Source organism: Streptopelia decaocto (genome assembly GCF_964273445.1).
Source record: "Streptopelia decaocto genome assembly, chromosome: 2".
NCBI classification, from domain to species: Eukaryota; Metazoa; Chordata; class Aves; order Columbiformes; family Columbidae; genus Streptopelia; species Streptopelia decaocto.
The window spans coordinates 25,486,909-25,514,413 of record NC_138655.1 but is presented as its reverse complement, the minus strand read 5'-3'; the positions used below and the strand labels follow the sequence as shown (position 1 = coordinate 25,514,413).

The window sequence follows — 27,505 nt, the reverse complement described above, 5'->3', positions numbered from 1 at the left end:
CTTTCTAGTTCTGTGCTGCATGCAAAAGCTATTGAAAAAAATCCTGGGTAAACAAACATACTCTTTTCCATATGACCTTTTCTTCAGTGTTTTCAAAAGTATATTGTCTTCTCAGTTTAACGCAATATTTGTCAGCTTGTATTTATAGCTTAAAATAAAAGCCTCCCTCAAACTGTCACCAAAAATGCCCTTCTATAGGCATGCTGGCAGGAAAAGGCTTTCCTTCCCTGAGTGTCATCCTGGACTCAAATACATTTTGCTGAAACCAAGATACAAGTGCCTCCAGCAGCCAGTGCATCTTGAATCAGCTGGATATATATCTACTCTGGCCTGAGGGCCATTTCTGGTCTGTGTTATGTGAAAGTGAGGGTTAAATACAATAGATAATCAAGCAGCAATGGTTTGCTTTCATGCACTCTTTCTTTTTTTTTTTTTTTAATAAAATAAGCAGACACTAAAACCTTTAAAGAACATTTTTATTCTTATCTAATGTGTTGGGGGCAATAACAGTATTTGCAGCAGTATGAAAAAACGACACACTACCCAATTCCACATGACTCAGCATGTATTTTTTAACTTAGAAACTGTAATGAAAGGACATGGTTCTTCACAAACTGATTGTACTCTGTGGATATAAAAAATGAAAAACTGAAATGTCACATTGCTATTGCATAGTGCTAGCACAAATTCACCAGCATAATGTAAGCAGGCACGACCCAGGGCAGATTACAGATTGCAATAAGTTTGGGAGCTCCTTTGCCGAGAGTCAGAGAGATCCTTGCAACTTCATGGGGCATCTTCAAATATAGCACAGGACTTTATTTCCCATTCTGCCATTCAGTAACTTATTGTGAAGGAAAGAGCCAAAGATGTGCAGTTAGGTGAATGTAGTCCTTTAGAAACTCCATATTTAGTTCAGCTGCCAAACAGAGAAGGCTGGTCCTGTGTATCGATCCTTGCAGGAGCTCAGCATTTGGTATTGTCATGAGTTAACACTTCAGTCAAAGCTGATACTATTATTAATGGTTGTTTTGAAGTGCACGTATGTTTTTTCTTTCATGACTGAATTTGTGACGGCAGAACCCTGGGAGCCTCCATTTGCATGTTTGTATCCTCAGTTTGTGGTAGTACACTTTGGGGCTTTGGAAGCTACAAAGCTTCCTCCTCCTCAACCCAAAGGGCACTTTCATTTCTTGATGAAACAGTCATTAAGTCAGTCTGTTGAGCTCAGATGTATCCTTCACATCATTCTGATGGCTCTTCTTTTCATTTTTCTGTTTGTATTTCATGTGAAAAAATGCACCCCCTATAATGAAACCTGAAAAATAGAGAGCAGTCATCAGTAAAGGGAAGAGAAAACTCTCTGAAAAGGTATTGCAGCAAAGGATCTGACAGCTGCACTGCTTTACCTCTTGTATACATTCCATACTGCTTTACCTCTTGAACAGAAGCAAATGGCTTTGGGCAATGCCCATGCAGCATTGGACCAACAGGGGGTTCAGGGATCCTAGGCACTGGTGGGCAGGATTAGATGTCTCAGGGCTCAGGAGAATTCCTCCAAAGGAGAACTTCTCCTCTAGGGTCTGACCAGACGGCAAAGTGTCTTTTTTAGCCCCCCGCTCCCTTTGAGCAGTGATTTTTCATGTTTCTCTTGAATTATAGTCTCTGTTTTTTGTTTTTCGTTTTTGTTTGGGGGGAGGGGTGTTTGGTTGGTTGGCTGTTTTGTTTTATTTTGGTTTTTTCCCAATGGAATGCCAATTCTGTCACAGCAAAGCTGAGACTACTAACAGCAAAATTGTTCTTTGGGAACTCGTTGATATCTGTTGGGGATAGCGGATGGATGCCAGAGATTTGTGCACTTATGGCCAAGAATGACTGAGATTTTCTTCTGGCCTGGATTAGAAGAGTTATACCCTTTATCATCAGTTATCATATCTAAGGTGTCTAGATATCTTCATATGCATATATACATATATATGTATAAATACTCACCAAATATGCATATTATATGTAAATATACATATATGTTCCACCTTTTAAAATCATTATGAGTTTATTATATGGTATGTAAACTTATTTCCTCTTTATCAATGTTAGATTATCTATCGCTTCCAACATCTCTTTGTTCATTTACTAAAGTATATAGGAGTGTTCAGCTACTCCCTCATTTACATTGATATTTGTGGTGTCTGAGTAGTAAATCAAGGAACATGCTAGTATCCATCACCTGCTTCTCAGAGGGAGAAATACCTTCCAGGAGAGAAACGGTTTGTCTTAATGAAAGAGGTTCCCCATCGGATTGAATTGGCTGAGAGTTTGGGGTGTATTTTTTGTTTTGTTGTATTTTGTTTTCCAGTGCCTATGTTTGTGTTTCTTTTAAAGAAGGGAAAACTACAGAGGGTCCTGAGCTTCAAGGCCAAACTCAGTGTTTGTAATCTCCCTGGGTTTCATAAAATCTTTAGATACTTCTCATTTTTTCTTTCTTGCCCATCTCTGATCCCTGTTAAATCCACCTGAGAGGCTGCCATCTGATTTTGCCTTTACAGTGAAAAAAACTTGCTATGGAAAACACCCACATATTCATTTTAGGGATATTTTTAAAAATCCTTTGAGAGCTACATACACTGTGGTTTTTAAAAGTCATCAAGCAGTAGCAACTTTCACAGTGATGTCTGAAGCTGACCAGCTCTCTTGTAATGAAAACATCTTTACTCAGTTATCCAACGTAATTTTCACTTAAATGTGGTGCTATACTGAGGTATCAAACTAAGTCATTGTGCAAAAATAATGTGAGAAGCTTGATCAGACATGCCAAAGATGCAGCTTGAGGCGTTTCTCTGCTAGTCACATGTACTGAGTATGGCTTCTTCCATTTTAAGTTATTTGATTTTTTTTTCTCTTTCTATCTTCAAAAGATGAACACATAAGCATCATAAGCATTCTCACTTTCTCTTGCTTTAGGGATTTGAGTATTACAAAAGAAAATCAACTCAGAACTTTGGCTTTGTCTTTTTAAGTACTGAACTTAAAAGGACTCGTTCTCTTTTCTTTTAGAATTGAAGTAATGGTAACTTACATAAATTCTTGGGGTGCATCAAACACAGCATCACATGGATGGTCAAGAGGCCATTATCTCACTGTATTCAGCAATGGTGCAGCCTCACCTTGAGTGCTGTGTGCAGTTCTGAACCCTACAGTTTAAGAAGGATGTGAAGGTCCTTGAACATGTCCAGAGGAGGGCAACAAAGCTGGTGAAAGGGCTGTAAGGAGCAACCTATGAGGAGTGGCTGAGGACTTTGGACTTGTCTATTTTGGGCAAAAGGAGGCTGAGGGGCAACTTCCTTGCTTTCTACAGCTTCCCGAGGAGAGGATGTGGAGAGGGAGGTGCTGATCTCTTCTCCCTGGAATCCAATGACAGGATACATGGGAATGGTTCAAAGCTGCACCAGGGGATGTTTAGATTGGACATGAGGAAGCACTTCTTTACTGAGCAGGTGGTCAAACACTGGAACGGGCTTCCTAGAGAGGTGGTCAGTGCCCCAAGCCTGTCAGTATTTAAGAGGCATTTTGACAATGCTCTTAATACCATGATTTAACATTTGGTCAGCCCTGAACTAGTCAGGCAGTTGGACTAGATGATTGTTGTAGGTCCCTTCGAACTGAAATAGTTCTGTTCTATTCTATTCTATTCTATTCTATTCTATTCTATTCTATTCTATTCTATTCTATTCTATTCTATTCTATTCTATTCTATTCTATTCTATTCTATTCTATTCTCCCATCCTGTCCTATCCTATGCTATTCATAAAAAAAACCAAAAATTCTCTTGTCTTGGAAAAAGTTTTAAGCTACTTGTTGAAGTTTTGCTACTTCTGCAACATTAATGACATCTCTTCACCCAGCAAGTGAATCAGTGTCAGAAATGCAGCAGGACCATCATATCTCAGAGACCTGGCTTCATAACAACCAAGAAAAAGTGACATACCGATGATGAGCAGGACCCCAATAAGAATCCCAATTGCCTGGCCAGTGCTTGGCCAGGAGTGCTCACGCTGTACTTCAATAAAACATGAGTTTTCACTTGAACAGCTGCAGATGTTTACTGCAAAAAGAAATGCCATGAGGTTAATGAGAAGTTTAGCAGTCTGTTTTGATTATTCATAATTGTAACTGTTGTCTTGAAATGAACAATTCTGTGCATTGTATACCTTCGAGATTCACTTTTCTTTCCAAAGGTGGTTGTCCATTATCATTGATTACTACTGGAACAATATACACCTTCTCTTCAAAGTTAGCATGTTTCGGAGAGAGGTAAGCATGAGTAGCTGTAAGTAGGAAACGGGACATTCATGTCAGCACAAGAAAGAAATAAAGCTCAACATTTACACCAGCTGCAAATGCTCTTTCAAAAGCTGCTTTGCACATGATACCAGTTCCTGTTTTCCTCCATGTCTTCCCAGGTCTCATTGGTTTGCAAACATTAAGTCGAAAGGGATGGTCAGAATGCCTGGTCTGTCCTTCAACATCACATGGTCAGAGAATTTCCTCTTAATTTCCACATCAGGCCAAATCTGATCTTGGGTAGTGCTACACTGATAGCATCATACCTAAACCAAGAATATCCCCCCATACTCATAGAAGCCATAACCAACTTAAATTGTTCCCAAGATAACTTAGTAGGACAGACCGTCCTTCTAGCATGCTTACACTGTCACACCTAAGACTCTTTAAAACTTGGAAAAGACTATAACAGCCATTGGGATCAGACCAAAGTCTACTGGTGTCAGTATCTTGTCTCTAGAATAAGTGGAGATTACAATAAAAAAAGAAAGTATGTCTTTTATTTTCTCCAAAAGCTCTCACAGCCTTCAAACATTTTTAACTCAGGGACTTTTGGAGCGAGATGTAATTTCTTGCTTTGAACTTGTAGAAGCATTATACATACACTACACCCTGTGGCAGCAAGTTCCACAGTTAAATACCTCCATGTTCTATCTGCATTGGAAATCAATCCCATAAGCTTCATTTGAGACTCCCAGGTTTGTGTACTGGAAGAGAGGGCAAACAATGAACCTCTGACCACCCTGACCATAGAATTCATGATTTTTTAAACCTCTGTTGTATTTTTTTCCCTACTCTCTTCCAAGATAAAAAGTAGTATCTTACTTTGCTGCTTCCATTAACTTCCTTATATCAGATTACTCCATAACTCTGATTATCCTTGTCACCCTATCTGAACCTGTTTATGGTTCTACTGCATCTTTGCAGAGATGTAGAGACCAAAGTTCAATATTTGAATAAATATTGGATTTATATGGTGGCATAATGATGTCATCTGATTTCTTCTTTGGCCCCTTCCTGGCAAGTCTGAATATTTGATCTGCTTTTCTGAATAATAATAATAATAATAATAATAATAATAATAATAATAATAATAATAATAATTTTATCTCAAATATTCATGGAACTCTTTACAGGTCTCACTTCTGACTTGTAATGGCCAGCTCAGCACCCACGATTTCAATTTCAAATGTGAATTTGGCAGTCCAGGGTTCACACGAATCTGCCATTTTATTGATCAGCCAACTCAGTCTTGTAAGGATGCTCTGCAATTCTTCACACTTGGTTCTTACTCAAATAAATTTGTATAATGAGTAAACTTTGCCTCCTCATTGCACTCTCACATTTATTGACTTACACAGGTCCTAGAAAAAAAAACCTTTGGAAAATCACATATGAACTCCCTTCAGTGTAAGAGCTGACCATTTAGTCCAACTCCAGATTTTCACATTATTATTTATCCTTTCAAAACTTGTCCTTTTCACATTGTAGCAACCCTGCTTTCTCTAGTGAGACATTTCATCAAACATCTTTTAGAAATTCAGACAGGCTCTATTGGCCAAGCACTTATCCATGTGCTTACTGATCACCTTCAAAGAACTCCAGTTTGTTTGTGAGGCACAACTCCCCTTTGCACATGAAATATCAGAAACGCAGTTTGTGAACTGCTCTATTTCATTAGCAGAAGTGGTTTCTATTCATTTAAGCACACAGTATATTTTATTCTTACATGTTTCTTCTCTCATAACTACTAGTAGAATTTTGGCTTATAGCACACTAGAGGTCATCTCTTGAAAACAATAATTGATGACTTAGGTGTTCAAATAAATACATGCCAAAATGCATGTAATTTCCTGACAACCTATTTTTTCTTTGCATGAATACTGGACATGCAATAATAAGAATGAAAAGAAATTTAATATTTATATATCCCACAGTACTTAGAGAGTCTCATATAACTATAAGAATAGCTTTATTAACTTACCATTGACCTTTGAGATTTCCCAATTGTCTATTGCATGCCTGTCATCCGCAAGAGAAAAAGTAAATGTTGAATAATACCACTGTTTATCAGCATCAGTAGCTTGAATGATAGTTCTCTCTCCTCCACTGACTGGGTGGCAGAAGAAGGCAGGATTATCCGTAGCCAACAGTGGAGCGTTGTCATTCACATCCTTTAACTGTAGTGTCAAAGTTGTTCTGGATTTCTGAGCTGCATTCTCTGTAGAGTTAAACAGAATGCAAAGTTACATGCACATCTTTGACTTATGCACAGGGTTGTTGCATTTGCAGTTATTGTATCGGTAGACCACCAGGCAGGCAGAGAATGGTGGCATTCTATCTGCAGGCCACAGAGGCAAGGTCTCAGGAAGTCCTGAGGGTCTCATGGTAACTGCCACCACCTTTCTAAAGTATGGTTCATTTAACTCCAATTCTTTTTAACTACAGAGCACTAGCAAGTGAAAGGAGGCAGGCAGACCACCGTATCTGGTAAACTGTCACATCCATCATATCTGGTAAGCAGTCACATCCAAGGTAACCAGTGCTTTTTGGAACACTCTTTCAAGCACAAAACTCCTTAAGTTTCCCATGTCTCTTCTACATACAGGAAACGTAAGTGGGGCAAAGACAGGGGACCCAAGGAAAGCTTTCAGAGCCCTGTCATTTCTCCAGTCTGTAGTTGTTTCCTCACTTACTTTGCTCCGATGCAACAACCTCAACTGTGTATGTTTCTTGTTGTTCTCGATCCAAAGTGGACGCAGTGTATACCTGCCCAGTGACTGAATCAATCTTCAGCCATTTCCTCACATCACCTTCTAAGGAGTATCTTTGGAAAGAAATGGGAAAAAAAAATCACATATACAATCCCAAATCATGAAAAAAATGCTGACAAAACAAATACTATATTGATTTTAGGCAAGCAGCTTGATTACAATTGTACTCGAAGAGAAAGTTCTTGGAGGAGTCCCAATACTAGATCTAACCAGGAGAGACAGACAGAGAATGGAGGCAAAAGTCATTGAGAATAAAGAGTGAGAGCAGAACGGTAGGAACGCCACGGCTCCCTCAGCCTGTGTACTGCAACTCTACCTGCCTCCTAACTGGGAAACCTGGGGTGTTTCTGAGCTTTTGGTCCAACAGGGCACTCTGTCCCAACCCCATGTGCCTCTCTCCCCCTCACATCTCCCATGTCTTGGTTATGATCGGTGCACAAGCCAAAGGCTGGGGGCAGAGGGTGCAGTGCAGCCAGGCATGCTCTTTTGGATTAGCAAGGGGCTGGGACCCTGAGGTGGACCACGGTGGTTATCTGCTGCCAGTCTGGAGCAGCCTGCAATTACCATAGGGGCAGCCATGGAACAGAGAGGGCTTGAAGCATCACTGCATAATTGCCTTTATATTACTGCTAAAAAAAACCCACAACAAAACAAAAACAAAAACACACACAGCAAACAACAAAATCTCTAGATGTTCACTTATACAAATTTAACCATGAACCTATGACCCAGATAAAGCACAAGCATTTGCTTGAGCAGATGTGACCTGACCTTCTCATTCAATTTTGTTCTTTCGGTGCCCCTTGCATTAAAAACAGCATGCTGAAACGCTTGTACATCTTTTACTTTTTATGCTTTTTATTTTATGGCCTTTAACCTATTTTTTAGCAGAAATGTGGCTTATGTATATATGAATTCCTGTCATCTGTCTCTGTGATCATCCTCCAGAACTTCTGGGCTACATGGCTCACTTTCAAACCAGTTTGACAGAAAGCCAAACATGCTAAATTCCCAAAAGTTAGGGGAAATTACAAAGCCAGATGAGAAACCTCTGGGAATAAAAATCCACAGTAGGCCTAACAGTCATATTCTGCGACTCCATTAACTACTTGGTGTTTTGCTGAATTTTAGTTAAATTTCAAGGACCGTTTGGTTTGAGTTTATATGGTCAGCATCCCAGCTGGGAATCGTGCAGCAGGAGCCACAAATAATTCTGTGTGCCCACTGCGTAAGGTACATTTACACCACACAACACAGCACTATGCATAGATCCGTGAGCTGGCAGAGGCTCGGGGTGACTCAATGACTCAACATGGTGTTGGGCTACTGGGTGAGCCAGACTGAGGTTTTGCATCCCACTTACAAGCACAGGAGTTGTCTTGCACAGAGCTTTGCATCTGCAGTGGAAGCAGGCATGTTCATCTTTGGCATTTGGAAAATGAAATGAATTAGTTGCTAACCGTTGACTTGAGCTTCACTACAGGTTGTGTGTTTTGGTGGAGAAAAAGCCCGGTGTGGTTTCTTGTGTAACATGAAAATCAGCTACTGTCCTACTGGTTTCTAGGGGTATGCAGGATCTGCTTCATTTGTTAAAGGCACTATGGATAAGGAAACTCTGTTATTCTCAGACCAGCTCTGCCTTTTTCCTGGAGATATATATTGCCCTTCTTCCCTTTGTTTCCTAGTTCAAGGGCTGCACTGGTTGATACTCATCACAGCATAGAGAGAAAGCTCTTTAGAAAAGCACCGCCCAACATTCTGCTGCTGGTAGGTCACCAGCCACCAACCAACCATACCTCCACCTTCTACTAGGAGATGAGATTTTGTAAAAAAGTCTTTTCCTGCATGCCAAATATTGAGTATGTTTTCCTCGTACCTCTTTTAGAACAATTTTCTAAATCCTATATTCAATAAAGAAATCATGGCTACTCTTTTTTACCGTACAGTATCCCCCTCAGGATCATAGGCCTCCACCGTCATGACCACACTATCAACAGGAATGTCTTCAGACACTTCTGCTTTGTAAACTGTCTCACGGAAAACAGGTGGCTCATCCACATTTGTTACGAAAACTTTAAACAAGGTAAGGGAGCTTGAGTTGTACTGCACGCCTGACACCAGAGGTTCGGGGTTTGTGGCGTTGATCACCAGGTTGTACACTGGAGTTTCTTCAAAATCAAGAGCCTGGATAAATTAGAAAAAAACAGTGCTTTAAGCAATGGCCCTGCTGCCATGGGGAGCTCCCATAGGAAATCATAAAGTCCCCCTCTTCTCAAGAAGGAGATTGCATGCCAAACAGATACAGATTAAATGAGGGAGAGCTCTCAGGAGCAAAATGATACTGGAAACAGTCAATTTAAATGAAACCATATGTCTGTTCGGAGGCCTCCTCAGCAACTGCATTTTCTAATAAAGCTGCCACCTGCCTGACTAAGTTTAATAACTATATCCTGTTTACAACAACAGTATTTATAGCTCTGCGAGAGGGCCTCGGGTGACCTGTGGGTGACAAAAGTCATGCGAGGGTTGTCACACTGCAGAGTTTCTCACAATTGCCTCCTTGGGAAAAAATGACGCTGACAATGAGTCTGAAGATGGTCCACCAAAAGCTGCATTTGCCTGCCCTTGATCCAGCTGCCGGTAAGTGAACTGGATGAAAACAAGTTGCCCCTTGGAAAATGTGTGATACGTTTTCTGGACCTGTAATTCAAGTGCCTTCAAGAAAACTGATTTCAAAGGGAGAACACTTTTGCTATTGAAATTCATGGATGCCACAGAAAGTGTTCCTTATATTCCTGTCTCCAACATAGGACATATGGGATGTTTCACCCACTGCAGCACACACTGACTGTGGCTTTGTTGCAGTTAGGTTTGCCTCAGCAAGAACAAACAGCCTCTCCATCCTGACACTGAGACACATTGGTCTCTATTGTACCTCCCGTTGCAAAAGCCACTGATGCAAGAGCACCAGCAGGAAGGAGGATCTGCCCTGTGGCAGTCCACCATCATGACCACAGTCAACAGAAGCATTTAGCTGGCTTTCTCTGTTCCAGAAACTCTGCTGCAAAATCACTAGAATAATGCTATTTTTTTTCTTTATGGTGCATAAAGCCCTACGTCATCTCTGCTGCAGAGGAGGCCAGCAACAGAGCCATTGGAGGGAGCTTCTGATGGTGGTGGGTGGGTTGGGAGGTGAGGTGTACCTGAGCACTGCACAGGCACAGCACCTGAGCCCAAGAGTGAGGCCTTCTGCAGTCTGCACCATGGTTAGGGTGTCCTCACCCCACCACCAGCCAACCTCCCTCTCCAAATCATCACCAGAGCAGTTACTGCTTATGCAAAATATATATACATAAATTACATATATATCTCTCTCTAAAGGAGAAGAATAAATCCATCTATTCACCTTGTTAATCCTGACGAACCCTCGGTTTGTTTCAGGATCTGTCTCTATGGTGAAAGCGTTGTTTGGATCGCCTTCCTTCACTTGGTAAATGATGTAGGAGCTCCCTGTGGCAGGCTCGTCTCCATCAGTAGCTTGAATTTCTAATATCACTGTTCCTACTGGGATACTTTCTGCAACAGTCACATTGTGATACTGAGGAGAGAGAGATCATTGAAAGATGACACACCGAGCACCATCTGTACATAAAAAAACCTGAGCCCTCCAACAGGCTCGCGACCCATGAGCACAGATGTACTTCAACCCACAGCAGCTGTGTGAGGGAGGGAAGCAGTGGGTGCATTTCCCAGAAGAGACACAACCAGTTTACAGAGACATACAAAAGCCTTACTGACATGCCTTGCAGCAGTAGAAGTGAGCTACCTCACTTCCAGAGGGAATCCAGAGATGCAAGATGGGCACAAGACCCTCTGCAGAGTTGCTATATGCCTGGTTTTAGACATACATTTAACAAAGGTGTTGGGATCTCCGTTAGTGTGTGAGCTACTAGTATAGCAGCAGTCCCAGACCCTCTGGAGGAGCCTTTACCTCTTCTGTTGAAACTACTCCATGTACATGCAATGTTCACAGCAGTAGGGACAGCACCTAGGTCTCCTCTGTACACAGTGAGCATCCTAGCCACTGTTTGTCAAATATTTAATTGCTCTGCCCACCATGGGCTGTTGCCACATTAGCGGCCCAGCTCCATTTACTCTGTTTGATGTGTGCCCTGACCTAGAAGTCTCATTGTGAGACCAGGTTGTGGTTTGAGACCTTGAGGTGAGAAAGTCAACAGCCTGCTATGTAGTCACACAGTCTACATGTGTCTAAGCTTCTGTTATCATCAACAAAAGACATAGGCAATGTAGTCAGCAAAGCCCAAAACCCAACACAGCTTCCCCAAGAGGACATCACAACTGATGAGCTAGACAGCTCTCCTGAGCCCATTGCCTGCACATGTGGTGGGAGCTTAGACACCTTAATGTAGACATTCCAGCCACTGCAGTGTCTGCAGGCAGGTTTGCACCAGCATGCAGATGTCACAGAAGGTCTGCAGGTCTCTTTGCCACATGCCACCACCTCCACCAGAGGAAGATGCCTGACACCCATTCCTGAATGAAGGGCCCACAGGTATGCATTTGGGCATGGACCACTGGTACACTGTTTCTGGTTACAGAAAATACCGCCTTTGATTTTCATTTACCTTCTGGCTTTTCTGGATATATTAATACTGTGTTTGGAAGGGAATTTGAGAGATGTTAGCTTTTTTCCACTTAGCTATTTTAATTAATTTTAAAGCCTTTTCTTCCTCCTTTCCCTCCAGAACTTAGATTTCCGTAATAAACTGCTTTAGTAGAATCATTTCTCTCTGTACACATAGTTTTCCACTGAGAAAATTACCTTATATTTCAGAATTAACTATCAGTTTGTCCCACTGTCTAGTGTCTAGATAGACCTTATATGTAGGCTTTGTAGCAATACCTTGCCTTTACTTTCACTAGTCGATTGCTCTGTTACTTGTCCTGTAAATGGCTGGTTTCTCACTGACATTCTATAGACATTGAATGTATGCTCAAACGTTTGTCAAAAGTTGTTGGGACATCAAAAACAGTGTTAAAAATACTCACATCTGATTTTTCAAAGATGGGAATCTGATCATTGATGTCGATGACATGTATTTGCACGTCACAAATTGTCTGGAATACTGCATGGAAAGAGAACCAACAACGTCACAGTGATCCTTCTGCCAAAAATAAGTTTCCTCCAAATAGGTTCAGTGTGAGCAAAAGTGAGTACTGCCAAGTTGCCCGGTCTGAGCAAAGCCCTGCTGTTATAAGAAGCACTTGATATCAAAAATACCTTGTAGTCAGTGCGACTCTCACTCTCTGTCTTACTATTCACTTTCCCAGTTTCTTCAGCTTTGTCCCATCCTGTCTGGTTTCATTTCCCTCATCTTTTTTAATGGTATCACTTTACCAGTATGATGATAGCTATGAATGGTGCTTCTCAATATCATTTTTGTGTGTTAAAAAGTAAGACCCATGTTGTTATGCTACCTTGTCCTCTTGATGGGCCATAAGGCAGCACCCTCGTGTTTGTTACAGACAGACTTAAACCTCAGATATCTGTAAGTCTAAACTCTATGTGAGCCGGGCCACCATAGAAATTAGGGTTTGTGATTTTAAAAGCATACTCTGTCTGATCATGCTCTATTCATATGTAGCTGCATTTTAGTGTTTTACCGACCCATTTCATGAGCTGAAAGTTATGGAATATTCTAAAAAAAATTGTTTGGATGGAAGTCAAATAAGCATCCAAAACAAACCGTCAGCTTCTTCCCCTACAAAGTTTCCATATAATCTGCCTACGTGATGCCATTTCATTTAGAGACAAGTCACGCTGCTTTCTTTGCATGCCAGTTCCTCCATCCACGCATTTTGCCTGACTATAAGGACTCCAACACAAAGTGTTAAGCTTTAGTATGGAGTTTGATTTCCTCTCCATTCAGTGAACAACAAAGGACTCCTGGGAACTTACATAATGGACAAGATTATTTTTGAAGATTAATTTTGGCTCTCAATCTTTTAAAATACATTATCTAGGCTCTCTGAGCAGCTGTGTTTAATTTCTTCATTTTTTTCAGCAAGTCCCTTTGAAAGATTTTTGGGGAAAACCACAATCATGATCTCTTCATTTTTTTTCCCCTGTGGAAGGAAATCTCTTACTGGAGTACTTGTTAATAAGCTTCCCAGTTTATCCACGCTCTGCCCCAGAGCTGGTTTCCTTCCATACTTGCTTTATGAATCATGATTAACCTCTCTGCAACTGGAGAACAAGGCAGTACCATGCCAGAGCAAACCAACTCCCAGTGCTGCTGCTGCTTCCAGTGAATCCCCGAGGTCTCCTCTCATCCCTTGGCCACCAGGCACTGGAGATGCCAGCATGAACAAAATTATTCCAGTATATAACATATATTCCATTACTCCCATATATAACTTACCTTCATCAGTCACCAGCACCTTCAAGGAATAGTTAGATACAATGCGCTTGTTTAACGAGTGGCTCATTAACTGCAAAACTCCAGTGTCTTGCTGAATTAAGAACAGATTACTTGAAGGAGTAGGAGGAACCTGACTTTTGATTTGGAACCGCAGACGAGAGTTAAGGGTGTGCTCCTTATCCATGTCCGTAGCAAACACGGTGCCAATATTACTTCCTGTGGCAGAGGAGAGTCTGGAATTAGTCAGATAATGCGGTGGTTCTGTTCCTTCACAGAGGTGCACACTGATGACAGTGATACCAGTATAAAGAGTAGAAGGGTGATAAAAATACAACTGCATGGAAAACACAGCAAAGGACACAATCATTCAACTTCTGGGAGTTTTTCCTTTAGCATCCCAACCAGCTGTTTTGGGATGGGCGTAGTCCAAAGGACTGGGCTATGTGTAACAACAGACACTTCAGACTTGAAACCAAAAAACTGATGTGAAGACTTAAGGACAGGTTTTGGTATTGGTCCATTGAAGTCAAAGGCATTATGCTGTACAAGCATCTGGATGAGGGAATATGGGCTCATGCCACTTTCAGAGTAGTAAAGGGGTGTTTTTCTTTTTACATTTAAGTGGTTGTCCAAAACTGCAGTTGTGGGAAAGCGCAATTTTTAAATTTTAAATGGAATAACATTTCTTACATAGGAGTCTTAGGTCTGTCCTTCTCATGTTATTGAAATCCTTTCCACGTGGATTATTGAAGGGAAAAAAAAACAGGTCAGTCTGCATAGGAAAACATTTCTGTGGGGGAGCTGCTTTGGGATCAGAATTTCCAGCTTTATTGCACACAGCTGGAAACAGTAAGAGGACAAGATTGATGTGTATAAATGAGTAGAAGCTGATTTCTTACCTTCACCTTCATTTTCTTGAACTTCAATTACAGTGAGGGCCTGCTGGCACACGGGGGGATTGTCATTAATGTCTTCCACAATAATGCTGACCTGCAGAGGCTTGTCCACTAGTTCTCCCTCATTATCTTTTGTGACCACGTAGAAAACATACTGGAATAAGAATATTGAGATTAGATGTCTTGAATGGCCACTGTGACAATATTTTGCATTTAAATGTGTAACTATGGTAGTGTTCCCTGCAAATTAAATATCTTCTCATGTTTGTTCAGTATTTTCACCCTGTTTAATACAGAACTCTTCCATCACACCTTAGTCCCTGAGGTCTGAGTTCTCACAAGAATTTATAAGTCCTGAATACTTCAATGCACTGTGGACTTGCTCTCACAAAAAATCATGAAAAGCAGGGATATCTCATTTTTGTCACTTTGCAAATTCGTCTGCCACATGCAGGTAGGACTCCTCCAGCATATCTGGTCCCTGTCACATTCTGTGCCCGAATTTCCTCCAAGAACAAAAAAAGGGGCAGAGGGTTTTCTGTCTAAAAGACCCCCAGATGGGGAACTTCAGGATAACTTCACAGTTGCATATGCAAGTGAAACTCTGTTTCTGCTGTGGAGAGATCCTTGAGGCCCCTGGGATCTAGAGGAGATCTGAAGCACCCAAATGCCCTGCACGTGAATGCCACCGCCCTACCTCTTACTCATGCACCTACAATCCTGCCATGGTTGGTCCCTGTTGTACATTATGCATACGCTGTGGGCAGTGATTGCTACTGCCAGATCTATGGAGAAATTGAAGGTACCAAAATGAAGGCTGTTTACAGTGCTTACAGATGAATGTGCTTTCATATCTATCGAGTAATTCCCAAACAGAAATGACAAGAAATATTTTTTCCCCTCTGCTCTTTCTAGTAAACTTTCTCATATTTACTCCCACACCAATAATCAGCTTCTTGCTATGGTCTCTCCCATCAGTGAGGTTTTATGTGTTTACTTACAGCATCCTTTTCTTCCCTGTCCAGTGGTTCAGTCACATAAATAACCCCATTCTGGTCGATGGAAAATGGGAGCCTGGGCAGCTTTTCTTTTTCAAAAATGCCATAAATTACATTTGGCTCATTTGACTGCACCTAAAAACACAAAAATAAGTCAGGATAGGAAGTCAGAAGTGCAGGCTGAGATTTAACAGGGATCATTTCTGGACCACAAACAAAAAAATATTGCATTCCTGTTAGCTTCATAAACCGTAAAATTAACAGTTTGGCAGGCTCTTGGGATGAGCTGCAGAAAACCAGAATGATAATCCACCTCTACACTCTGAATTGTTGTGGTGAAGCCATTTTACCTCAGTTTCTCCAGCTGTCCAGATCGGATACGACACATATTTTTATGGAAAGGTTTTGGGATATGGAGCTAAATAGTGATACATGAGAAGAAAGCATTATATGTATTTTAATGTCTTAATACAATATTTTTTTCCATCTCCTTACACTGTCTATTCCTGCCCATTGTTTTGGTTTATCTAATTCAGACATGCGTAACAACAAAACAAATATCCAGTACCTATCTGACGTATGTGTGTTCATGCTTTTTATGTGCATCAAAGTCTGTGATGAGGGATCTTTAGTAGGGTGCTTCAGATTTAAAATCAAATGCAGTAAACAAACTGCCAAATTAATGAAGGAGTCAGTATTGCCGTTTATGTTTTATGCTGTATAGCAGCAACTGCATTTCATTTTCCCCTAGGTAGAATCAACATGTCATTGGCTGCCAAATGAAATTTATATACAAGTGACCTCAGAATGGGAGCACTGTTGCATGTTAGTTTTTATTCCACCTGTTTTCACTCCGGGCTTCCTCAGGCTGTCACTGAGGCCAGTGGGAATAACACCAAGTCAGTTACTCTTGCAAACTGGATCCAAGGAATCCTGCCATGCTCAAGGGATGACAGAATTGGGGATGTCAGTGCTAAGGTATTTTTCGAAGTCAAACATTTCTGAAAAGCTGCTGACCTGTTAGTTAATATTTAATGATGTATACATTGCTATCAGTCTACAGTTATTGGCAAAATATTTTGCATTTGCACTGCAAAAAGAGGAATACAGTGGAAATGCAGGGTGCTGAAGGAGGGAATTTCAGTCCTTCCTAGGTACTTTTAATATAGCAGGTGTGCTGCGTCACCCAAAACGGGTCACAGCAGATGTCCTTGAGGGCAGGGGACTGCCCATGGCATGATGCGGATGGAGCTCATCACCTGCTGGGCTCTTCTGTGGATGGAAGAAGCTAACCTCAAATTAACCTTCAATAGGTTATCTCTTGGGTTGCCCAAAGCCTGGAGGACCTGTGGTGTTAGGATGAAGTTGGAAGTTCCCAAAGAAACCCACCGGGAGAGAATAGCAGCACCTCTGCAGAGGCATCCAACTGCCACATCTGTTTGGGAGCTCCCTTGGGGTGTCTCAAGAGCTTTTTATTTCATGTTGTGCAAATACCCTTGTAAGGCACCTTTTTTCTTCCACTCATTGTGCTGCAACAAAATTCTCTGAATGTTTCCTCTATCCATGGGATATTCTCACACACAGGTGGTGCCAACAGCCTTTCCAAACCGAAGGGCAAAGTCCAGTCACTCTAATGTTTGTTTTGACAGTGTATCAGTCACCTTCAAACCATTAACTTTCAAACTACCAGAAAGTTAATAAGACCTGCACTAAAGATAATTTCCAAAGGGTACCATACAAAAAATAACTGGGTGGTGCCAAAGCCCTTCCAAAGAGCCTGGTGTTGAATGCAGTGGGGACACCTTCACAGTTAGCTGGGAGAAAATGACTGAGGCACCAAGGAGAGGTGCAGAGAGTGCAGTCAATGGTCTTACCTGGCTGATTTCGACAGGGTGGACCTGGGTGGAGTTTTCTTGGATGTAGATTGTGGGGGGAGCTTTCCACAGGCTCTCCTTCACAGTGATGATCACATCAGTGCTGCTGGTGAAAGCATTTGTTGACATCCCTGCCATGTCCTTCACAGTGACAACAAGCGTGAATGTGTCCTGCTTTTGAGGATCTAAGTAATAAGAACCTAGAGACAGAGCAAAGAGTCAAGTGAAATGAAGCAGAGGCTGTGGAGATGGTTCATCTGCCCATTGCCTCCGACATGCACCATGCTGCTTCATCTGCTCCAGGCTCACTCCTTAGATGGGCCTCTGTTCCAAATCTCAGCAGGCCACTTCCTCTGGCTTCTCTGAATTATGCAGCACAGCATCGTGTGGACATAATCGTATGAGCCCTCTGTGCTGTGGTCTCATGCTGTGCAGATGCATTGCTGAACAGCCGTCACTTCAGTTAGGCACTTGTTCAACCCAGGAGAATAGACAGGGTTTTGAAATCATTGCAGTTTAGTTGGGATCATGTGGGCAGCTGAGTTTTCTTTCCATTTTTCACGTTACTGCTTTTGTTTTTCTAGATTTCAAGGAAGATAATCAATCCCAAGATATGACTCAGTGCATAGTCCTGAGGGACAGAGAATCTACTTCTCTTCTCAATGTACTTTTACATCCCAATCTCCATTTCTGCTAACATCCCTTGAATTTGGTGGGACACAAAGTTCCCCAAAACCAGGGCCTCAGTGGAGTACATTCCACTGACTATGTTTATTCAGAATTCAACATCAGAGCTGTGTTGTTGTTTTCTTCCTATGTTCATCCAGGAACTCATGTTTACCTTCTGACAAGAATCTTTTTACATACCTGTCCTACTCGGTGAGATTTCTCCAGTTACACTATCAATCTCGAAAAGCATTTCTCCATAAGGGTTGGGAAAATGATGGAGAATGCTGTACCTCAGCTGTGCATGGGGAGTCGTAGGATCATCACGGTCTGTGGCATGAACTTGCATGAAGGGCTTGCCTGTTCAGATTAGAAAAGGAACAGTGGTAAGAGGAGACTGAAACCTCAACACGTAGTCCATCAGAGCATAGCTCTCAAGCCAGGAAGGCAGATTATGGAGAGCCACCCTTGTTTCATAATCTGTCTCTCATGGTAAGCCATGCTTGTATGTGAAGGTAACACTGCCTGTGTACCATCCCACAGGTCCCCCCTCCACCAGCTCTGCTTAGTAGGATCACAACAGGTATGAAGACCAGTTGATGAAAAAGGTAACAGAGCTAAATAAGAGAGCTATCTACCACCCAAGAGTGCCTGTACCCAGGATGTAACTCATTGGTTTCTCTCTTCAAGGCCACGTTGCAGTGACTTGCACAAAGACTGACTTTGCAGTCTTTAGTTAATTAGTTTTAGTTCATTAGTTCAACCCAAAGCACCTTGAGAAAAATGCCTTACAGCTGTGACACATTTATAATTTAAGGAACAATCATACAGTGAAAAAAAAATGGAAATTCATGGTAACATAAGTGAATTTTTGCCTTTTGATCACCAATGCAATATTCAAAATCTTTTTCACTTGGATGCAGTTGAAAAACACAGTAAAATATTGCAGGATGGTTTTCTGACCCCATGAAGCTTTATATATGTATTCTTTAGCAAAAGGTTCTTCTTGAGTCCATAGTCACAGAGATAATAGCTGGCTGAGCCCTTTGTTTAATTTCCAAGACGTGGGTCTTGAACTGCTCTTCAATACTTTTCTGAGTTCTGGACTGGATCACTGCAATCCATAATCCACGACTCTCTCCTAAGTACCAAGGTTCAGCCCATGTTCTGAGAAGCATCCGTCACGGTAAACACACGCTCCCTATCTACATTGGCATTTTGTTTCATTGATTTGCAAAGACAAATTTTTAGCAATCTCTTTCTGTATAGCCTTTGACAACCTTTAAACTTTAAAATCCTTCTAGCATAGGAGCTTTTTTCAGTACAATAGAGAAGGCAGCAATATTTGCTTTTAAGTGATACTTGTAAAATAACATGTACTTTGAAATATTTCTGATTACACTCATTCCTTTACATCACATCGTGATCATCGTGTTGCCCTTTCATTATATTACACGTACTTGTATCTTTACTTTGTACCATCCTGTGGGAAGGCAAAACGATCTTTTTTCAGTTTGTTGAAGTGTAGTACCCACTTTATTTTCCTGTTTAACTGATCTACCTAGCTTCCTATTAACTATAATATTTAATTATTACGAAGATTACCTGGACGGGAGTTCTGCCTTACTACTCCAGTGTACTCTGCCTTGTCAAATTCTGGGGGGTTGTCATTTATATCCTCCACATGTATTGTAATAGTGTATGGACCTTTTACTACGTTTCCATTTTCATCCAGGCTTTCCACCTTGATTTGGAAAAAGAAGGAACAACAAAGAAATATTTTAATGTAGATAAATCAAAAGACATAAATGAACATCAGGATGCCAAATGCCAAGTCATTCTTACTGTGACACAAATCTGGTGAGAGCCATCGCTGGGTGACTCTGTCAACAAGGACAAATTTATCAGGGTAGCTCACTTACAGTAATTCACCATAGTATATAATGCCAACAAAACAAAATAACCTACTCCTGTTTATGATGACATTTCTTACTTCCAGTCTCAGCAGACTATTTCTATTCTTGCACAGCTTAGACGTCATTATTTTCTTTAGGTACAAATAGATACTTTCTAAAGAACAAGGAGAAAATCCAGCATGATACAGCGGACTCAACTGAGCTATTGTAAATATCAACCAGAAAAAATAGGCTGATCTAAGGGTTTGTAAAGAAAATTTAATTATTAGTTATGATTACATTTTTGTTCCAAACAATTTGACTTCTTATTTTTCAGCCTTCTTCAGCTTTATAGCACCAAGTATATATTATGTCTGTGAGACCTTATTTTGTTTGCATGTATTAAACCAAATCATGATTTTTTTTATGCCTACCAAGTATCATTTTTCAGTTCTGTCATCACTTCTTCTTGTCTGTAAAGGATTCCCATATCTAGGGTTAATAACTTCTGGGGCTAGAACATTGTCCTCTCTAATAGGAATCCAAGGGTGCTTTGGAGCTGAGAACACAAAACTATTAATCCTGAAGTGCTAGACTTCAGAAAGATAGCTAAGGCTAGCTCAAATAACATGATGTACTTCCTTCAGATATTGATCCTCTCATTATCATCTCCTTCTCGGTCGCTAGTGCCTCAGAAAAAAAAACCACCACCATTCTTGACACAAAATAAGAGCACAAGGCTATACTGAGACCAACAGATTGTCTACATGCTCCCAACAGTTTTTACAATGAGATCTTTATGAAAAAGAGTATAATATAGCAAGACAAGCACACAATGCTCCTTCCACTAATAGCCTCCCACATCTGCCAAACAGCTTTCTGCTGTTATCTAACTGAGGTTAAATCAGAGCCTCTGTGTCTAAATGTCATTTATTTACACCGTTTGTCAATAGATAGATTATAGATAGATAACAGATTATAAACAGATTATAATCTTCCTAAATAGATTACAATAGTTTGTTTTCCAATTCCAGCCATGGAATTTGGCCTAACAGTCTTCAGGAACAACAAGTAAATCTCATTCATGGGGCCAGATTTCAATTCCAGTCAAGTGACCTCCTTATATTAGAAGAATTAAAGGACTGCGATTGGCATCAGCATAGGGGTTTTTCCCTCAACATAAACCTCATGTGCTAAGGAGTATTTTCCTGTGAAAAGTCTTTTAGAACAATAAAACCATATATCTTTCAGCAAAGCTCAAGTTGAAAAATGAAAAAGCTGTCTGAAATTTGAAATTTCAACAGTTTTCTATTAATTTCAGTTTTACTAAAGAGGGCGAATATGAATAATTCTCTCTTCTTATTTTTCACTGAGTTTTTACCTGCAGCGTGTGTACTGTTTTGGTCTCCCAGTCCAGAGATCCATTGAGATACAGGATGCCAGTCTTCGGCACAATGTCAATTATTCCATCTTTTTCACCTTCTGCTCTGAAACTCACAGCAGGTGGCTCAGACGTGAACTAGAATGGGAAAAAAAATGAAAGGGAAGGGAAAAAGGGAAGGGAAAAGGGAAAAGGGAAAAGGGAAAAGGGAAAGGAGAGAGGAGAGGAGAGGAGAGGAGAGGAGAGGAGAGGAGAGGAGAGGAGAGGAGAGGAGAGGAGAGGAGAGGAGAGGAGAGGAGAGGAGAGGAGAGGAGAGGAGAGGAGAGGAGAGGAGAGGAGAGGAGAGGAGAGGAGAGGAGAGGAGAGGAGAGGAGAGGAGAGGAGAGGAGAGGAGAGGAGAGGAAAGGAGAGAAAAGGAAAGGAGGGAAAAGGAAAGGAGGGAAAAGGAAAGGAGGGAAAAGGAAAGGAGAGAAAAGAAAAGGGGAGAAAAGAAAAGGGGAGAAAAGAAAAGGAGAGAAAAGAAAAGGAGAGAAAAGAAAAGGAGAGAAAAGAAAAGGAGAGAAAAGAAAAGGAGAGAAAAGAAAAGGAGAGAAAAGGAGAGAAAAGAAAAGAAAAGAGAAAAGAGAAGAAAAGAGAAGAAAAGAGAAGAAAAGAGAAGAAAAGAAAGGAAAAGAAAGGAAAAGAAGAGAAGAGAAAGAGAAGAGAAGAGAAGAGAAGAGAAGAGAAGAGAAGAGAAGAGAAGAGAAGAGAAGAGAAGAGAAGAGAAGAGAAGAGAAGAGAAGAGAAGAGAAGAGAAAAAAAAGAAAAGAAAAGAAAAGAAAAGAAAAGAAAAGAAAAGGAAAGGAAAGGAAAGGAAAGGAAAGGAAAGGAAAGGAAAGAAAAGAAAAGAAAAGAAAAGAAAAGAAAAGAAAAGAAAAGAAAAGAAAAGAAAAGAAAAGAAAAGAAAAGAAAAGAAAAGAAAAGAAAAGAAAAGAAAAGAAAAGAAAAGAAAAGAAAAGAAAAGAAAAGAAAAGAAAAGAAAAGAAAAGAAAAGAAAAGAAAAAAGAAAATATTTTTTTGGGCATTTTTGCCATAATCGAAATAATTTTGTGTCTTTTATAATCTATTGCCAACTGTGTGCTTGGCTGGGGGAATGATATTCCAAGAGTCTGCTCAAAAAAATGTTCTCTTTTCTGATCCTCAACAGAGAAGTTTTCACATTATTTCCTGAATGCTGCAGGAAATCCCAACTGTGTTTTCTTTCCAAAGCAAATGTCTGCATGGGACAGGGCTTTGTCTGAGCACGGGAATGGAAAAAAATGACACATATGCTCCATTTGGCTGGGAGCTGGATCTGTCCTTCTGTGGTTATGGCTTTGGGAAGAAAACCTCAGAGCTGAAGGAAAATGATGACGCAAGTTACATGGAAAGCCATTCTCAAGGAATGCTGATTTTATTAATCCCTGTCTCAGGATATCTTCTTAAAATGTGTTTGAGAGAAGGGGTTGTCTCCTGCTTTTGCATGTAGAGTCTTGAATTCCCAGATAGAGGAAGTCAAAGTTAGTTTCGGATCCTCTTGGGGGACTGTTCTTCCCACCAGCACACATGACAACACTGCCCATGAGGTCAGTGTGTGCAAACTGTGGGGTTTTTGACTGAAATGGATACCAAGAGACACTTTATTACCTGGTAAACGAAGCGCACTCCCCCTCCCTCTGGAATAAAGAAATCCATGTCCTTCAGAGGCCCAGTTACATGCAGGTCCCCAAAATTCTGGCCTATAGCCTGTGAGAGAGAGAGAGAAAGGGATGGAGGAAAGCAGCTGAGGGATGTCTGCCATCACCATGCAAGGATAGCAGCTTTCCGTCATTGAGCCTCTTGAAAGTTATTTTGTTGTAGCAAAACAGACGAGACACTTGTTGGCTTGCACTGAACATCTCTGGGTTCTTTAGTACACATCCATTTTTAAAATCAGTGTTATTTATTAATTAATTTGAAAACAAACATTTGGGTCCTGCTCTTTTCTAAGAACTACATACTTAAATGATATTTGATCTATTTTCAAGAGGAAACAGAAGCATTGAAGAGCTGAGGAAGCTGAGAGGAAGATGAAATTCATAAAAGCATTTCTGGATCACCCTGTGTCGCCAGCAGGACCAGCCATGTCCCATCCAGGAGCCACACAGTTCTGTGGCCACAAGTGTGTAGAGACTTAATGCCCCACTTAGGGATGGGAAGAAATTGGGGCCACACTCTTTGCAATTTCCTGAGTAAATCCAAACCTTTTTTGTAAGGGAAAGAGGTGGACCTTCCCACATCCCATACCCCACCACCCTCAGTGCGCCGGTGAACTGGGCAACCAGCTCGGGCGCTGTGCCTTCACAGCAGTTGCATATGAGAGTAAACTGCAGCAAGAGCCAACACATCCTGATGATCCCTGGCTTCTATCTCATGGCAAAATGCTGCCTAAGCCTGTCTCAGCCTCTGTTTCCTTCCCAATGGCTAGCAATGCTTTCACACAGTGTTTTTTCTGGGAAATTTTTAATGAGTTGGATAACCACTCCCTTCCTAGTGCCCAAAGACCTCCAGACACCCTCTTACCCTGATGTTGAGGGCTGGTTTTGCTTTCAAACAAATAAAAAGCAAAGCAAAAATCAGCCTCCCAGAGCAGCCCTTGCACACCAGAGGATTCAGCCTATGGTTCAGATAGTGTGCCTGTTTCTCCAAAGGCAAGACCAAACTCTCCTGAGTGTCTACTCTTCTCTCCCTGTCACCAAGGTTTTACCAATGCTGAGGATCTGCCTGCCAGAATTAGGGCTCCATCATTTGGTTGCACAGGTAAAACTTCTTTTCTCCTAGTGTAAAAATTACTTTATTCTGCTTTATAGATTCGAACTGCCATTTCCACCCATGGAGTCAGGCTCCAGGAATGCACGTTCTCTGCTGCATGACTTTTCCCCTGGATTTGGTCCTATTGCTGCTGGGACAGCTATTCAGCCTCTCACAGAAAAGTACAGTCTACATATTACCAAGGTAAAACTTAATTCTTCCTATGACAAAAACATAGCCAAGTTCAGCACAATTTACCCTAAAGTGCTGCAGTGTGTGTGTGTGTGTGTGTGTGTGTGTGTGTGTGTGTGTGTGTGTGTGTGTGACAAGTGGTGTTTGAATAACACCAGATTCTGTTTAATAATAGTTAAGAGATGCTGCCCTCCTTGCTTACAAGGGTTTATGAGTGTTTTTGCAAACAGGAAAACTAGAATATTGTGAGAACCGGGGAAGGAGAGGGAAGAACGCTAGTGAACACTAGCGGCAGTAGAAAAATATCCAAAAAAACATGTAATAGGTGCACATGAAAGGAAAGAGTACTTTAAAGCTACTCCTTAGTATTTTTGCTAAAAGCTGACTGCTGGCTTCTGCCAGGGACAAGATAGGAGAGCCCTCAATCTGACCTGCTACGGCTGTTCCCGTGTCACACAGGTGGGCACAACCCGTCTCCTGGAGGCTTTTCCTAGGACCATTTTGAGGGGTTTTGCTTGGTCATGTTCCTTACCGTGGAAGAACAAAGGCTGATGCTATAAAACTCAACGGGTTCAAAGTGCAGGCTGTGGAGCAAGTAAGAGATATCTCTTCCTGTCAATTAAACTTTATGTGGACCATAAATATTTCCAAACGTATGTCTACAGCATGAATCACTACTCAGGGGCCTGAAGAGGAAGTAGGGTTTTCTCCTTGGTCTGTATCCGGCTGGCATCTCAGTTGAAGGGGGCTATAATGCCTGCAGAATGGCTTCATGGGGGTTGGCACCCCCACAGGCAGCAGGTTTTCAAATGGGAATGAAAATGGAGGGACTCACTACTGCACACCAATCTCATCCCTCAGGGTCTCCATATTCTAAGGCACTTTTTAATAGACTTGAATTTAACTTAATTTTTAATCTTTTCTGTTAATTTCAATTGTAAAGTATAAACCACCACTGTAACCTTTACAAATATTAATAAATCTAAAGAATATAATAGGTGAGGTCCATAAGAGAACATAACTAATACATTCCAGTTCCAGAAAATCCTCTGAAGAGGGATTCACCCAGATGGACTAATGAAGATAAACAATTAATATGCATGGTTTGAACTATGTGCCATTATATATCTTAGAATACATTTCATATATCAGCACAGGCATGGATCACAATATAGAACACAGGATACAGATGTCTTCGTTGTTTGATGATTTGTTGCAATATTTTTAAATATTTTCTAGCATTAAATCCACTTATTGGGAAAAGTGATATCTAAGGAGGAAGTACAAAAGGCAAAATAGATTAGATAAACTATTGTCTTTTAGGCTTTTTTAAGTTTGTTTTCTTTTTTTCCCAGTGATTGACATGTCTTCCTAACTTTTGGCTGTGGGGTCACACATAAATGTCGGGGCTGTGCTCCCACACCCAGAGTTACAGCCACTCTGCTGGTACACGTTGCCAGCCTGACCTGCAGACCAGGACACGCATGGGCTGGAGCTCCAAGGCTCGCAGGCAACCTTTGCTGTTTGCTCCCAGATAAAGGAAGGAAAAGCTGTAACTCACCCAGTGAATGACAAGGAGAAACTGAAGTCCACACAGCTTAAACATTCTGGAATATGCTTTGCTTCAGCTCCTGAAAAGAAGAGGCGATAGTCACATAGAGCTGGCCCAATCTATTTGTGAATAAAAGCTACAGCTAAGCTTTCTTGAAGCTGTAGGGAAAGAGCAGCCCAGGAGTGTGCTCTGAAGGACCAGGAGCAGCTGTGCCCATGGGAGGTGAGACTGCTGGCGTCCCTGGGCTGGCCAGAAAGCTCATGCCCATCCGGTCTGTCTTCAGTGGTGCATGAGGTGCCACATGCTGAGAGAGCCTCAAACAGCTGTCAGAGATTGAAACTGACACAAAACTTCAAGCCATGCAGCCTCATTGTTGCAATGATTCTATATCACGGAAGCCCCACGTTCATTTCTGCTTTACAGAAGGCAAAAACACGTTCACAGGAAACACTATAACCACAAGAAGGTGATGGTCTTGCAGGGGTCTTCTGGGGCCTTCTGTTTACAAAAAGCAGCTGCTCAGTGCAGCTTGCAGAGGCAGAGTAACCAGAGGTGTCTGCACCCCTTAAAACAACATGGCTACTGGAAACAAAATTTCCAAGTCCAAGGAGCACTGCCTGCCTCAAATTTCAAAAAAATGCTGAGCATACACTGCCATGAGTTGCGTTGCATCCTCCTGGAAACTAGATGGATTCCTCAAAAATGCAATCCCGCTTTCTCACTGCTTCTAGATTTTAACAAAAAGGACAAGGTCTGCTCTGGAGGCAGGCGAAGCTGGCCTACAGTGCTGCCATTTCAGTGGTGCTTCATGTTATGTGGCTCACACATACAGGTATCCTTCAGCCACCACAGCTCTGCCTCATGGAGGCTCCCAAGGAGAAGATGACAGTGTGGAGGCACTGCTGCCTCCAGATCCCTTCCTGCTTGGGCTTTCCATCACACCTCTTCTTTCCTTTTTCTTTTCTTTCCTCAGTGGCTAACCAAAAAGTGAACCTGTAAATATAGAAACCACTGCCCACACTGCTGTTCTTTGCAGCACGCATTTTAGGATGTGCCACAGGACTTTATCTTGCAAAGCCCACTCTGAGCAGGGTCTTACTGTGTGTGCAATTATACTGGCCTCTTTCCTTGGGCTGGAGCTAGCTGCATGGGTACTGCAGGAAAATAAAATGACACTCCTTTAAAACCAGAAGTGATCAGGAAAGTCATTAGATTTGTCAGGAAATTAGGTCTGAAGGTGAACCCCCGTAGCTGCCTAGCAGTAATGCCTGCTGAGCAGGTCCCTCACTGCCCTGCCGGCAGCCAGAGGAGCTGGGGCCTGGCACAGGCAGGACAGAGGGGTAGAGAAGACACTCTGAACCTCCTGGGAAGACACTTTGAACCAAGACCATTGCTGATATTTCAATTAGATAGTCGACAGATATGCATTCAGTTCCTCCATCTGTCAAACAGTGTCCCCACTTCCCTCCTCCAGGTCTCTTCTGAACTCATTGGCCAGTTTCAGCCATACTTAATAGCAGCATGGGAACTTCAGAAAACTAATTCTGTATTAATGTGGGGAGGCCGGTGGGACAGAGAACCCCAAGGTATGCCCTCCTCAAGGGTATGGGGGCATACCCTTGTATGCCCACCAGCTGCTCCCTGAGGGAGGCACAGCTGTACCAGCCTTGGCCAGCCAGCAGTGG

The 27,505-nt window shown here is 41.6% G+C and overlaps 1 protein-coding gene across 1 annotated transcript; it reads right to left on the bottom strand.

Moving 5' to 3' along the window:
* Positions 1–504: 504 nt before the first annotated feature.
* On the bottom strand, positions 505–26,009 carry CDH17 (cadherin 17). Its single transcript, XM_082044553.1, has 17 exons — positions 25,830–26,009; positions 22,934–23,032; positions 21,269–21,406; positions 19,598–19,736; positions 18,194–18,352; positions 17,327–17,526; positions 15,456–15,587; positions 14,458–14,608; positions 13,559–13,774; positions 12,186–12,262; positions 10,522–10,713; positions 9,055–9,299; positions 7,038–7,168; positions 6,326–6,562; positions 4,209–4,325; positions 3,986–4,102; positions 505–1,318 (listed from the first exon to the last, which is right to left on the bottom strand). The coding sequence occupies exons 1-17, from the start codon at positions 25,872–25,874 to the stop codon at positions 1,209–1,211; spliced, it is 2,505 nt and encodes an 834-aa protein (XP_081900679.1). The 5' UTR covers positions 25,875–26,009; the 3' UTR covers positions 505–1,208.
* Positions 26,010–27,505: the final 1,496 nt, after the last annotated feature.